The sequence below is a fragment of the Papio anubis genome, chromosome 3 (genome assembly GCF_008728515.1).
Source record: "Papio anubis isolate 15944 chromosome 3, Panubis1.0, whole genome shotgun sequence".
Taxonomy (NCBI): domain Eukaryota; kingdom Metazoa; phylum Chordata; class Mammalia; order Primates; family Cercopithecidae; genus Papio; species Papio anubis.
Genome location: NC_044978.1, coordinates 120783285 through 120798363, shown reverse-complemented (window position 1 = coordinate 120798363; position 15079 = coordinate 120783285). Strand labels below are relative to the sequence as shown.

Below are 15079 nucleotides of genomic sequence, written 5' to 3'. Positions count from 1 at the left end.
CTTTTATCCAGTAAGCACGTGTGCATATGCAAACCAAGCAGCGACTAAAAAGAACTCACAAAAAAGGGCACACAAACAATGTTTGGGTAAAAATATATTTTCCCCCGCTTTATGTCTTGGCACTAGTGATATATGCATAGATTACCTGTTCACCACTCTCCTACCTTAACAGATGCCAAATTACCAAGCATGTTGCTAAGTGATTACTTTCATATTTGAAAAAATGATATGCTTCACATCAATACAATTACTTTAGTTTTTAAAAAAAGACAAATGTCTAACATGCAGCTTACATATATGACAATTCTGCATTAACACTGAAAGTAGATTACACAACAGTTTTAGAAAGCACATTGGTTATTTTCAAACAGCAAAATGACAAGGATCTACAACTACAGTTTAAGGCATATCAGCATATTTTAAAATTAAGAAATAGACAAAGTTCTACTGCTGTTCACAGCTTTTCAATTTATTTAAAAAATTCCCTTCATACCTACATACAAACTAGACTTTGTAGGTCTTAATTCCAACTAACGAATGTGTCCTGTCAGTGGAACCAGGACTTTTCAAAGCTCAGACTTGACAATTCCAGACACTTGCAAATGGCAAAGCAAAGGGGTGGGAATGGACAGTTTTTGCAGGACCACACAGAGACAGTAGGACGTGGGTCGGTAACAGCTGAAAAACCTCACTCAATAGTTTGTATGTGAAACAGTCATGGAAATGTCAAGAAAGCAAGGAAACCAAGTCTGTTCATTTGAGGTGCACAAGATGTGGAGAGTGTGTGTTACTGCTGGTGAGTCACAAAGCAGAGAAGGAAGATAAGTAATCTGTGCCCACTGTTACATTAAATAATTCCCATTGTTGAAATGCCCTTTAAAAGGAGAAAACCTTAACCAATTTATAAAGAGCCTAAGTTGGGAAAACACAGTCTGAACTGCCCATAAATTCTCATCAATGCTTCTCCATCACATTCTACAGTACATGTGTTATGGAGATCTAAAGTTCAGAAGAAGCAAAAAGATGGCCATTATGTTTTAACAAAAGATGTGAGGGAAGGCCAGCTAGAGTTACATAGGCCCCTCACCCCCAAAAAAAGAGGTGGCCACTGTCAGCAGTTAGCACCAGGGAGAGACCACTGGACTAAGATAAAAAAATTAAGTGGTCATAAAGGCATCCTAGCATAAAATTTTTTCTCTTGGTTTTCTCTAGTAGAAGATAGTAATTTCTCATTCTGGATGTACTTGCCTTGCCGGAATCAAGGGCCCTCTGAACTATCCAATGATGCCCATGAGGCTATGTAGAGCACAGGCAGGGATTAATAATTTCTTTTTTTTTTTCTTTGGAGAGTCTCACTCCATCACCCAGGTTGGAATGCAGTGGCGCAGTCTTGGCTCACTGCAACCTCCATCTCCCACGCTCAAGCAATTCTCCTGCCTTAGCCTCCCAGGTAGCTGGGACTACAGGCACGCGCCACCACGCCTGGCTATATTTTTGTATTTTTTGTAGAGACGGGGTTTCACTATGTTGGCCAGGATGGTCTTGATCTCCTGACCTCGTGATCCGCCTGCCTCGGCCTCTCAAAGTGCTGGGATTACAGGCGTCAAGTGATCTGCCCACCTCAGCCTCTCAAAGTGCTGAGATTACAGGTATGAGCCACCACAACTGGCCTGGATTGGTAATTTCGGATTTCCAAATTCAGGTCAAGAAGTGGAATTTATTACGTGGTTCTTGTGAAAAAAAATATAAATGTGGCCTTTTATATATATTTAGTTTTTTTTTTTAAACAAAACAAAAACAAAGGCTACTCAAACCATTACCTTCCTGCCCCCCTTGAAAAGAAAAAAAAATCCATCCATCCCACTTGCTTTCTCTAATTTTGAAAAGTCAGAAAGATCTCAAAGGTTTCTTACTACTGTACTTACATGCAAAGGCGAAAGCACATCCAATTAGATTTGAGGGTATCATTTATTCCGTGCAGAGCCAAGGACTACTGTGAAAAAAGGCATAGATACAGAAAGAAAAAAGAAGAGCAGCAATAACAAACTAAACAGGGCCGGGGAGCAGTGGCAGAAAAAAGTTCAGAAGCAATACATTAAAAAAAAAAAAAAAAAAAAAAAAAGCTTCTATTTGTTTCTTTTGACTTTTTATTCTCTGACTCGCCATATGATTTATTTTGCTGGGAAAATTTTAATGCAAAAAAGTCAATCCAACCAACAATCTTGGAATCAAAAAGTCAGCTAGATGCCTTTCGCTGTTATGCTTATTTAAAAAAAATTTTAGTGATGCAAGAAACAATTTAAAAGTGTACTTTCTGTACGAGCCACAAAAATGCTCACACAAGCAGTGGTTGGAACAAGCATACAACACAAATATTCAAGCTTTTGTCTGATGCACAGCCTATGAGCAAATTCAGCCCATGGTTTGAATCAACATGCCAGCTACTATTCGGCTGCTCCACAGTTAGCTCCAGACTAGAATTATTTAAAAAAAACAGAAGCAAAAACAAGGATGTTGGTCCAGTAGCTCCTAAACGTGTGAAGACTATGACTGCTGCTGTGTCTAGTGTGTAGCTTCTATTCCAGCTTTGTTTAGGCTTCCACGAAACTAATTTCCTTACTTTGCTTAATTAAGCATAATTAGTTCATGGAAGACCATTCCTTCTTTCCTCTAAGTATGGCTGAGGACAAAGAGAAGGAGAAAAAGTCTTTGCTGAAATCAAAATAGAGACTTGTTCATTTTAAAAAGAAAGTGTGTGTCAGGGGAGATGCAGCATATTCTATCCTATTAATCTCTAACCAGTGAGGAAAATGTGGAGGGGAAGTGGGTTCATGAGCAATGTTATCCTTTCTATATGTAGAGAGAAAGCTGGGAGGATCTTGTTAGTAGAGGGGAAGAAAACAATCACACAGATGAAAAGATAAGCATCAGAAAGGAACAGTATAGAAAAGAGATGAAATATGCACTTTTCCATACAAATTAGGCACGCAGGATAGGTTCTGGCGTGTGGGTCCGCTCCAACTCCTGATGAGGCAAGGGCCTTAGACAAAGAGCAGGTGGAGCTAGCCAAGGTGAGGAATACTCCAGACAATGATTTGAGACTTCAGTTGTTCTATTTCTTCTCTCTTTTATTGCCAAATACTGAAAGGAGACTAAGCAAGGAAGCTGAATAGGAAATGTCTACCTTCTTCACTTACGGGTCATGTTGTGGTCCTTCCTATTTCCACCTTAAAGTTGACAAGGTCTCCCTCAAATTCGTGCTACCAATGATACAGAGTTTATAGCAAATTTTCTAAGGGAAGTATCTGTGGAAATTTTCTCATGATTAGGGAAAAATTTTATTAGAAGTACAAGGATCCTGGAATCAGTCATCAGGGCCTCCCTCTAAGCCCACTGGGAACAAACTGTGTGTTTCATAAACTGTGTGTTTATGAACGGTTCCTTACTGTTAGTGGTAAGCAGGTTGTAGAAAGCCCATCATCCTTAGTAGAAGGTTCTTCTACTAACCAATGTTATATGATTCAACCTTTAAGACGTCTATCTGTGAGAGGATCAAGGATGCACCAGTAAATGTGAACATAATCATTGTTTTCTCAGGCCTGTCTACTCTACTCCAACTTGGCCAGGATTTGAAGGCAGGCATTCAGATGCGGTTTCAAACCATGAGAGGAGACAGTCTGAACAGACCCACAAGCTCAGGCCAAATAATGTTACTGATGAAAATGAAAATGTCATGCAAGTGTAAAAATAAAATATAATGCTTGCTCACCCGTCTGTCTACATACAAATCTACCTTGGCTTGGGACAAGTGTGGAGAAAAGACAGTGAGTTCAGGGATTGTGCACTCATGGAGATGAATCATCAAGAAAATGCAAACTCTTGTCATGGCTATTCAGGTTTTTAGTTCAGCTGCTGAGGCGGTGAGAAGTTTTCATGTCAGACGTACAGGTAGCATTTTACCCCACTTTCCTCTGTCCAAAGCGACATACAAGTAACAGGCCTGCTTCGTGCTGCCATTCAGAACAGGCATAAAAAGCAAATCATTTACTTTCCGGAAACAGAGTCCAGCTGCACAGAGCATTTGCGGTTATTCCCTTGTTCTATCATTTTCTACTACCCAACAACATTCAGCAAACGAGTTAATAATAGTTACTGGTGTTTGAAGAAGGGTAAAAAAAATAAAAATAAAAATAAAAATAAAGAACACACATGGCAGAGATACGATATTACTGCAAAAGCAGGTGAATGCGGGAACATCCTTGGCTTGCCAGGCTTTATGTGAAGCTTGCACTGCAAGTTAAAAAACAAAACAAAAAAGTTAGAAATAATAATAAATTAAAAAGAAAGGAAAATTAGGAGCGACAGCACCAGCATTCAGCGATGGTGAATGCTCATGCAATGATTATGGAATTGACAGAAATTAAAACCAAAAATTTGAGAAGGCTACTCTACATGACAAGCAAAAGCAAAATTTAATACTGAATTAAAGGCATACGGTTAGTTTCCATTTGTATGTAATTTAGAATTCACAAGTGACTTCTTGAAACCACTGCATGTCTAGTGGGAGGATTTACTCTTTAGCTTTTGTTTTCTCAAATAACACAAAACCATTATCTATTAGGTTTGGGTGTCCCATTAGTACTGAATAGGAGCTTCACCTTCCACTTCTGACCTGCTGAAGGCGTCAGAGAATAAATATACAATAAATGCCTTTGTACAATTGACTTGAAGAAAAGGTCTAACGCAGTTTAGGGATTGAAATTACATAGTGAATGGAGGACATGCTATTAATCTAGTTGGGTAGGGGGAAAAAAGACAATCACTGTAATGGTTACAGATACAGCAATGCCAGGAGCTTTCCCCCTCTTCTAGGTACAAAGCAATGCCAAACCCACGGCCCATGTGTCTAATTTTAGGCAAGTGCAAAACATGCAACTTTATTCCTTAGCAAGAATCAAAACTTTTTTTTTTTAAAGATGAGTGGATGGTTGGGTAAACAAGTATGGTTTTAGAATGATGAATTTTATAACTGTCTTTTGGGATAGATGCAGCTTAACCAGCAAATGGCTGCTGGCAATTGTGCAGACAGTTTTCAGAAAAGGGAAACACTGTCCACTGACCAACTTACCCCCGCGCAGTCCCACCACTGTGGTACAGCCGCAAACAAGGAAAGTGACTTGGTGGCCAGAGATGGCAGAAGGTGGGGCCAGCTAATGGCAGTGCCAGGGTTAGTTCTACTTTGCCTGTCATCTTAGGAAATGTTATACACTCTCATGCCACTACAGGTCAAGGAGAAGTATAAAGCCTTACCTACATTAAAAAAGGAGCGTGTCATTAGAATAGAAAAAAGAGAATTTAAAACTATTAGAAAAACTAAGTTAGGCTTTGAGGTGGAAACACAGCAGGTAAATAAGTAAGCATCTGCCTTTTCGTTTTCTACCTACAACAAAGCCAGCTCCTAACGGTAACTCCTACATCTGCTCCAGCTATGCCAGGAGGCATCTTCCCAGCTCTTTTCAGAGTGCTGCCCTATCCAGCCTGGTCACTGTCTTTCTGCGGTCCCTCTAACCAACGCAGTCCACTGCCTCTGGCAGTAAAAGGTGTGAGTTTTGTTTGTTTGTTTGTTTGTTTTACTTTGACACTTCAGGCCTCCACTGGCAGTTGCTTTCACTGTACAAATGCAAAGTGTGGAAAAGGGTAAGGACCTAGAAAAAGTTACACAAACAATACGTGCCATTGTCAGGAGCAAAACCTGGTTACTACTCTGAACCAAATTGAGTATAATATCCTTCAAAATAAATGAGAATACATAAATAAGCTAAAATAGAATCCACACAGGCTTCACAGAAACTTTGAAAGCATTACACATTGGTAAGGATAGGAAGAAAATAACCTAACATGTCCAAAAGGGCAAGGAAAAACCTCCCTACACTGGGAAGTTTGTTACTAAATAAACTTTTTTTAAAATGGAGGCACAATAATGATCAGTTCTTGGAATTTTTATTGCTTAAAGGCACGTCTAGTATACACGAAATACTCTTTTAACATTGCTGGTCTTTTAGAAACATTCTTAAGTTTTAAAACTCAAACCTTTATGCACTGAGTGCTTCAGGGTGAAAAGACAAACTTGACTTTGGGTTTCCTAAGCTATAAGTCAGCAGCTTTTTGTCTCATTCATACCTATAGATGTATGTGTATGTACACACACACACACACACACACACACACACACACACACACCCCTATATCCTTGGTTGGTCTGGATTAACAAAGGTACAATGCCAAATGGCTTTCATCTGTCTTCACTGGAAGAGTCACTGTAATCTCTGAGTCTCTGCATGGGGAACATCACCACGAGTGTTAGAGGCTCTCCCAACACACATAGCTACAAAGGGTTTTCTTAAACTAGATTATAATCTATGTGGTTGTTACTCTCAGAATTAATCCAGCATAACTAAATTTTGGGCCTTGAACTCCTTTGGTCACTTGGATCTGTGCCAACTCCAAATAAAATCACAACCACTTCTACTATTGTTCAGAACATTTGCCTCCTCCCTTGCTCTAGTGATACATTTTCTGCTGTCTCAGAGCTCAGAATGTCAAAGTTGGTAAAGCATGATTTAAAACTCTCAGTATGTCATTGTAGCAGTCCATTTTTATTTTTACTGCAGGCAACATGAGATTTCTTAGGGGTGAGCCTACTGCACATTCATCAAGACTAAGTGGACAACAGCACTGTGCTCACTCTTCCCTATAACACATCTCAGTTACTGTGCAGAGACTTGATCCTGTGTACTCTATGTTTAAAGAATGTAATTCTTTATGTGCTTGAGTATCAATGTTTTTGTTTACTTATGGTCAGCTTTTTCCCTAGAACCTCGGCATGTAAGGGGAAAGAGCAAGACTTCCTGAAACAAGTTCTGAGTTGCTTTAAATAGCTGCCCTAAAAGCACCGCACATTAGACAAAGGAGGGCGGCATCTGCATATCTGCCACTGAGATACCACAAAGGTTTTCCTTAGTGGTATTCTTACCATACTGCTTCCTGTCAAAACCGATAGCTAGTAACGTAACACTAGGCTTAATGTGATTCAAAGGACAGCTTCAAATCACAGGAGAATGTCAAGGCAGGGCTAAATCTCCCACTGGTTTCAGGCAGCTGCTACTGGAGTATCATAGGAAGTAACCAACTCAAGAGCAGAATCTGACCTTTTGGCACATGACATTAAGACCCTATTTAAAAAACCTTTTATGAGTGGGTTTAGGTTTGGCTTGAGGGTTGGCAGAGGTGTCAACTGGATAGGCATTTGGATCCCATTTCACAATAAAACAATTCATCATACTGAATTTACAGGAAACTAGTGACCACTAGCAGCTCTTCCAAATGTTTCATTTTGGGAACGAGACTTTCAGTGACTGGCTTACGAAGTCTTACAACACAGAATAGGAAAATAATTTTAACAACTGTGATTTTAAGATGCTCTCTATCAAGAGTCATGAGAACTGTCTTCAGAGGGTGCTGAAGAGACATCAACCTGTCTTCTTCGAGACTCCTAGTGTTGGTGTGGAAGATGCTACTGGAGACAACAGGTTCCTCCAGGCCTGATTGCTCGGTCAATGTGGTCAAGTTTTATAAATTAATCTTTGTGTACCTTTTAAAAATATTTTAAAAACCTTCATCATCTTCCCTGCACTGTAGAGAAAATACTTGCTTTTATCTTTCTGGTAAAAGACCAGTTTCCAGTCTGTGAATGGGAAAAGTAGAGACATGCAAGAGGAATAAACTGTTAGAGGTCCCCAGTACATGGGGGTGACACCTGCTTACTTTTTCTTATCCTTGTCTTTCTTGGTTTGCTGGGCCCCAGATTGCTGGGCCTGGGACTGTAGCAACTGAGCCGCTGCTTTCTTCTTCTGGAAGTTGTTCACCTCCTCCTCAAGCTCCTTCTTCTTGTCTTCCACTTTCTTCTTTTCTTCTTGGTGTGTCCGCTTTAGAAGGTCAAACTTCTCATGAAGCTGGAGAGAAAAAGAAGACAGGCTTGGTGAACGGAATGAAAATCCATTTGATGTAAAGTTCTTTGGATCTGTTCAAAAAACAAAACATGGCCAGGCGCGGTGGCTCACGCCTGTTATCCCAGCACTTTGGGAGGCTGAGACGGGTGGATCACGACGTCAGGAGTTCAAGACCAGCCTGGCCAAGATGGTGAAACCCCATCTCTACTGAAAATACAAAAATTAGCCAGGCATGGTGACGGGCGCCTATAATCCCTGCTACTCGGGAGGCCGAGGCAGAGAATTGCTTGAACCCGGGAGGCGGAGGTTGCAGTGAGCTGAGATCGCACCACTGCACTCCAGCCTGGGTGACAGAATGAGACTCCATCTTAAAAAAAAGAATACAAACAAACAAACATGTGTCATGTGGCTGCACTGGCTTTAATTACAGGTGTAAAGTACCGTTTTGTTGACTTCCTGGAGGAGCTGGGCTGGGAGGCTGAAGAACATCCCTCAGAGACCCAGACTCCTGTGATACTTGAACTCCTTGGACTAAAGATTCCTTCGCTCTGTTGCCCAGGCTGGAGAGCAGTGACTCAATCTCAGCTCATTGCAACCTCTGTCTCCCGGGTTCAAGCAATTCTCCTGCTTCTGCCTTCCAAGTAGCTGGGATTATGGGCATGCGCCACCACGCCCAGCTAATTTTTGTATCTTTAGTAGAGACGGGGTTTCACCATATTGGCCAGGCTGGTTGCGAACTCCTGACCTCGTGATCCTCCCGCCTTGGCATCCCAAGGTGCTGGGATTACAGGTGTGAACCACCGCACCTAGCCAAAATTAATGATGATCCTAACAAAAAAACTCACCCCAGTGGTAAAATTGGCTCTTTACCTCTGGACCTTTTTCAAAATGTATAAAAAACATTTACTTAGAGATATATACAATGACTACATATATATGTGTGTGTATATATATACATATGTATATACGTGCGTGCGTGTGTGTACATAGCTATATAAGCATTATGAATTAGCTACTTAAATAATGTGTTGGGAAATTTCTGGCCCTTGAGGGAAGGAAAGGGAAGAAGAAAAGGAAAGGAAGAAGAAAGGAAATGAAAAAGAAAGGGAAAGGAAGGAACTCCAGATAATCTTAGATTTTTTACCCAGCATCCCCTTGGTTCTTGAAGCCAACAGCAAATAAGGCTGAACTTTCTCTGCAGCAAAACCATCTTGAGTGCTTAGCTATTTAAATAGCCTCTAAGTTTCAGTAGTTTTTAGATAAAATAAATTAAAACAAGAAAATGAGGAAATTTAGATGATTTCACTTAGAAACGTATAGATATAGTTCAAACACTTCAGATACTCATTATTGACCAGCAGAAATAGACATTATGCATACAAGCGTACATACACACATACATACACACACACACACTCAAATACAATGGGATGAGTGTTATAGTACAAATCTATGTTAACTTCTAGGAAGCAGTTAATCTGGCCAGCGGAGGGAACTGAGGTAAGACTGGAGCAGGGAGTGCGAGCCCCATGAGGGCAGAAGCACGGGTGCAGACTTTGTGTCACAGCATATCCCCCAGACAGTGCCAAAGTCTAGAAGAGTTGGCTGATAGACTAAGATGATAATAATAGTCCCAGAATCCCAAATCTCATGTTTTAAGACTTGTAAATTGAAGAAATACAGAGCTACACAGGCCATATGATCAGATCTGGAGACCTAAGATCTAGTTTTAGTCTCGATTTTGCTAACTAGGTATGTGACTACAAAACATTTTTTTTTAAATTTTTATTATTTTTTATTATTATTATACTTTAAGTTCTAGGGTACATGTGCATAACGTGCAGGTTTGTTACATATGTATACTTGTGCCATGTTGGTGTGCTGCACCCATCAACTCATCAGCACCCCAAAAATAGTTTTAACTTTTATAACCTGTTTGTCATCTGTAAGGTGGGAATGAGAATATCTGACCCATTTTTCTGGCCAGGTTGGTAGGTCACTTGTGACAAAATGCATGTAGAAAGTACTTGGACCGGCTGGGCGCGGTGGCTCAAGCCTGTAATCCCAGCACTTTGGGAGGCCGAGACGGGCGGATCACGAGGTCAGGAGATCAAGACCATCCTGGCTAACACAGTGAAACCCCGTCTCTACTAAAAAATACAAAAAACTAGCCAGGCAAGGTGGTGGGCGTCTGTGGTCCCAGCTACTCCGGAGGCTGAGGCAGGAGAATGGCATAAACCCGGGAGGTGGAGCTTGCAGTGAGCTGAGATCCGGCCACTGCACTCCAGCCTGGGCGACAGAGCGAGACTCCGTCTCAAAAAAAAAAAAAAAAAAAAGAAAGTACTTGGACCATCATGAAATCCTCTAAAGTGTGAAGTACTAAGAAAATCTCCCTCTTACAAATCTTTCCCTTGGAAGCAGGACAGATGGCTTACCTCTTTCTCTGCCTCTTTAAGTTCAGCTTCTTTCTCCTTCACTCTCATAACAAACATTTGTCTCATTTCTTCTTCTTTCTTCTGCAGTTCTCCCAGGAATTCATTCCTTTTTGCTTCATATGTCTCCTGAAGACTATTCAAAATCCACAAACCAAGGACAGCATTATGAAATTGTATACTAAGAAATTTCAGTTCACATAATTTCTACCCATCTACTTCCAAAACATAAAGCTGTTGCTTGCCATATTAAAGCATAAGTAGAATGACACTGTTTTGCTTTTAGTTATTCTGTGGTTGGAAAGACAAGTGCATCAAGAACTAGAAATCAGTCAGTAAGCATGACATAGCACTAAAGGTATGTCTCTGACTAGCCAAGTTTTATCTTACATATATTCATACAGGGAAAACCTGGGCTGAGGAGGTGGAGGTGGTATAGGATTTGAGAAGATGGAGGAGGCCTGGTATAGGGGGAGAAATGAAGAGGCACTGGAGTCCCACAGATCCAGGTTTGAATTCGGACCGTACCAACTGACCGGCTGTTCTTAGAAAAGCACAGCCTCCCTCAGCCTCCAAGGTCTGAGACGTGGATACAGTGACACTTACCTTCTAGGGATATGACCCTGAGAATGAAATGAAGGAAAGGGAATAAAACATCAAACATATAATCAGTGCCCAGTAAATGGTACTCTCCCGTCTCATCTCCCTCCAGCCCCCAATGTGGAAAATAAACCCAGCAAAAGTAAACTAAAGAGACAACATTACCTTGAAAGGTATTGTAGAAAATTGCTACTTTTCAAGTTATATTACCAGTTGTAAATAGAGCAGGGAGAATAGTTTAATTTTTATTTTCAATTCTATCCTCCTCCTGACTGTCTCAGAAGTTAGAGCCCAATATTCTACATTGAATGCTACAGCTCAGCTTTATCTCTAAGTCAAAACAAATATATTTACAGAGAAATCACTTTGGTAGCACAGCTTAAGAAAATACAACCCCACTGCCACCCCCACATACACACAGAAACATTTGCTGATATTTTATAGGTGCTATTTCTCTCCCTGTCTTGCTGTTTCCCTACAACAACTGTTGTATATTAACCGTCTGCAGTATATCTGCCTTTCCCACGGACCGAATTCGTCCAAAGCGTAGACTACAAACTGGATAGCCACTCCGGATGACCCCCGGTACCATGCGGACTACCACACATCATTACATCTGTCCATTTAGACGAAGAAAAAGGAAATTCAGGTGACAGGAACATACGTGCATGTAGATACACACATCTATAATGAACTACAGAACTAGTTTAGTATTAGAAAATGTATTAGGCCAAGCATGGTAGCTCACGCCTGTAATCCCAGCACTTTGGGAGACTGAGGCAGGAGGATCACCTGAGGTCATGAGTTCGAGGCCAATATGGTGAAACCCCCATCTCTACTAAAAATACAAAAATTAGCTGGGTGTGGTGGTGAGCACCTGTAACCCCAGCTACTTGGGAGGCTGAGGCAGGAGGATCACTCGAACCCAGGAATTGGAGCTTGCAGTGAGCTGAGACCATGCCATTGCACTCCAGCCTGGGCAACAGAGCAAGACTCCATTTCAAAAAAAGAAAACATATTACTTAGGCTGGTTTTTACTTCAATAATTAACATGGTTATTAGTTTATTAAAAGTAAGTTATCTTGCCCTCGCCACTATCAATAGTACCTGTTTATAAACAATTGTTTTGAGTTTCCAGAGGTACATTTAGCTTTCACATTATCTTACAAGATAATAACATGTTCGGCCAATGTTAGTGTTGGCTAATATTAATAGCAATAGTTGGACTTCAAGTTTAAGATCTATAGTGATGGATATATAGAGAAGTATACTGATAACAGAACTATAAAATAATTCATGAAATTTTGCATACTAGCTTATAATAAACTCTTCATCACTATTATTTAGCTCAGAATTGCCAAAGGTAGAGGATGACTTGTCCCTCCTATGAAATTTTACAGAAAACTCAGTTTTTGTTGATTTTAGAATAATGAATATATCTCCCTCTTATTTCTAACAAACAATGGAAACTTTGATAGAAACACTACCCAAAATGTATTCCAGAGACCACCAATTTCAAGAAAGGATCTCCAAAAGAGGGGCTCCAACGTCAAAAGACAGAAGGGAGAATGGTGCCCCTACTATCCTTTTAGCAGATTCACAGTGCATGGTGGATCTCAACCTTGGCCGCACAGCAGGGGCACTGGGCACGTTTTGTTGCATACACTTCCCTAAATACAGAGTCCTAAGTTCAGTCCTGGAGAGGCTGCTTCCCAGGTGATTTGATGTAACTAGTTTGCTAGTTTTAAATGCTTCCCAGGTGATTTGATGTAACTAGTTTGCTAGTTTTAAATACTTCCCAGGTGATTTGATGTAACTAGTTTGCTAACTACTGCTTGTCTTAAATGCTCTGAGAAGCCCAAGAGTAAAAGAACCTGTTTAACTTGATTGTCTTAGAGTCCTCCAAATTTGTCTGATCATGGAAAATTTAAGCAATTCACTGATAGAATGTGCTCTGGGTAATGCTACCCTAAATGCTGAGAACTCACTAAATGACTCTGCCTTATCCAGTTCCAACCACAAGCTATCTTATGCTTCAGTTTCTGGAGATACATTTTGAAACTATGAATCACAACTCAATTGTGGGTCTTAACCAGTACGTTAAAAAGTTTAAGAGTAGGCATTACTACACAAAATGTGTATGCTGGATCATGATGGAAAATGCTTTTTATAGTGAAGCTTGCAGTCCAAAATTGGAAAGCCTAGTCCCAGAGAAAGCCTAAGGAGCAACTTTGCCATTGGCAAAACTGGAAGCAGTTTTGACACCCTGGGCCAGAGCAGGCAAATGGGCTCAACAAATGCTACTTCTTATATCATTGTGTCTTAGGATGTGAGCCAGCTTTTGAACTCTGACATTGGAAACAATAATCAGGAACATAAGAAACATAAGCCATAAAACCTTACCCCAAGGAATCACAACTGTAATTAGTTACTTACAAATAACTTAGAACCACAGCATCCACAGAATCAGATTCCCAGACACCTCTGCCAGTTGAGTTGTCCACTGGAGATACCAGAAGCCCTCACTAATATTTCCCAGTCATTGAAGACCAGTTCAAAAGGAACTGGCTCATATCCAGTAAAGATATCCAAAGTGATTATATATCTTTTTTTTTTTTTTTTTGGAGACAGGCTCCTACTGTCTCACCCAGGCTGGAGTGCAGGGGCAGGATCATAGCTCACTATACCCTCGAACTGCTGGGCTCAAGCGATCTTCCCACTTCAGCTTCTCGAGTAGTTGGGACCAACCACAAGCATGTGCCACCATGTCTGGCTAATTTTTTTTTTTAATTTTTTGTTGAGATGAAGTCTCCCTATGTTGCCCAGGCTGGTCTTACATTCATGAGCTCAAGTGATCCTCCTACCTCAGCCTCCTAGAGTGCTGGGATTTCAGATGTGAGCCTCTGCACCCATCTCTTCAGTGGTATCTTCCGCAACTTTTAGTTCTTCAAAGTTAATTTTTAATTACAGTTACTAATACCCTTTTCTAAGTGAGAAATGTGTACCTTTTTCACAAGATTTTAGATTGATTTGAAATTGAGGATTTTATCTTGTAATTTCCTCTTAACAGCCCTTGGGAGAGGCAGGTTTTGCTTGTGGAGGTCAAAGGAAGAGAATGAACACAGACACTTCAGTTCATCCTTCATTCTGGCGATTCACACAGTACAATTCTCTCTCTGTTCTTATCTAAAAGCATCTAGTGGAGGGCATGCCAGAGTATGATAATCTCTACCAGCATTTGTGGAGTGGAGCAATACAAACATGAATTCATTTAATCCTTACAACAACCCAGTAAGATAGACAATACTATCACCTCCCACTTTATAGATGGAGAAACTTGGACACACAGGTAATTTGAGCAGGTCACACAACAAAGAAGTAACAGAGCCAGGACTGAGCCCAGGCTACCTTGCTCAGATAAGAACTCTACCTCCTGCATTGCATGGCTGGTGTACGGAGGCCCAGCCACTCCTAATGAGTCTCCTGGGCCTGGACCTTGTTGGCCTCTGAGAAAATGGCGGTAACTGAGTGTTTTGTGTGAGTTGAACGGGGGTGAAGCAAGGAGATGGTGGTGTTCCAAGGTGAGATGAGAGCAGCTTGGGCGGGTACGCAGGGAGTAGCTCATGGGAGACACATGACATCTTCTCTTCTACCCTATAATGCCAGCAGAAAGGGGTTGGGGTTGAGGAAGGAGAGGCCTGGGTCCAGGGAAGTATGGGTGCTCTGGATGGTAGAAGCATGAGTTTCAAGGCTTCAGGGCAGCAGCTGGGCATGCGCGGGGAGAGGATAAAGATGGGCTTGGGAAAGAGCAGATGAATGCCTGGTTATATATGTATTCTGCCACAAGACAATAAAGACACAAGTGTGAATGCAGCCATGTTTAAAGGCAATCTAGGGTCGGGCTCCACTAGCTTTACTGCTGTGGTGTGCTGCCAAGGCTTGAATACAGCGTCTCTGTGCACACCCTGCTCCTCCTTTTGCCTCACACTGTGTAACATACACAGTGGCGCTGCCTCTTACTAGACTTGGCCTTAGAGG

At 41.1% G+C, this 15079-nt stretch overlaps 1 protein-coding gene across 12 annotated transcripts in view; it reads right to left on the bottom strand.

Annotated features, from left to right (window-relative positions):
• The window catches only part of SEPTIN11 (septin 11), a 95245-nt gene that overhangs the window by 1489 nt on the left and 78677 nt on the right, over positions 1-15079 (bottom strand). For 3 of the 12 annotated variants that reach the window (XM_031664525.1, XM_017958755.2, XM_031664528.1), the window contains exons 8-10: positions 10445-10577; positions 7825-8012; positions 1737-1993 (exon numbers count right to left, since the gene is read on the bottom strand). In XM_031664525.1, coding sequence (XP_031520385.1) covers positions 1969-1993; positions 7825-8012; positions 10445-10577 — 346 coding nt within the window. In that variant the 3' untranslated portion in view covers positions 1737-1968. Of the gene's footprint in view, positions 1-1736; positions 4291-7824; positions 8013-10444; positions 10578-15079 lie in introns of those variants that run through there. The other 9 variants (XM_031664526.1, XM_031664527.1, XM_031664530.1 and 6 more) reach the window with 6 other exon arrangements.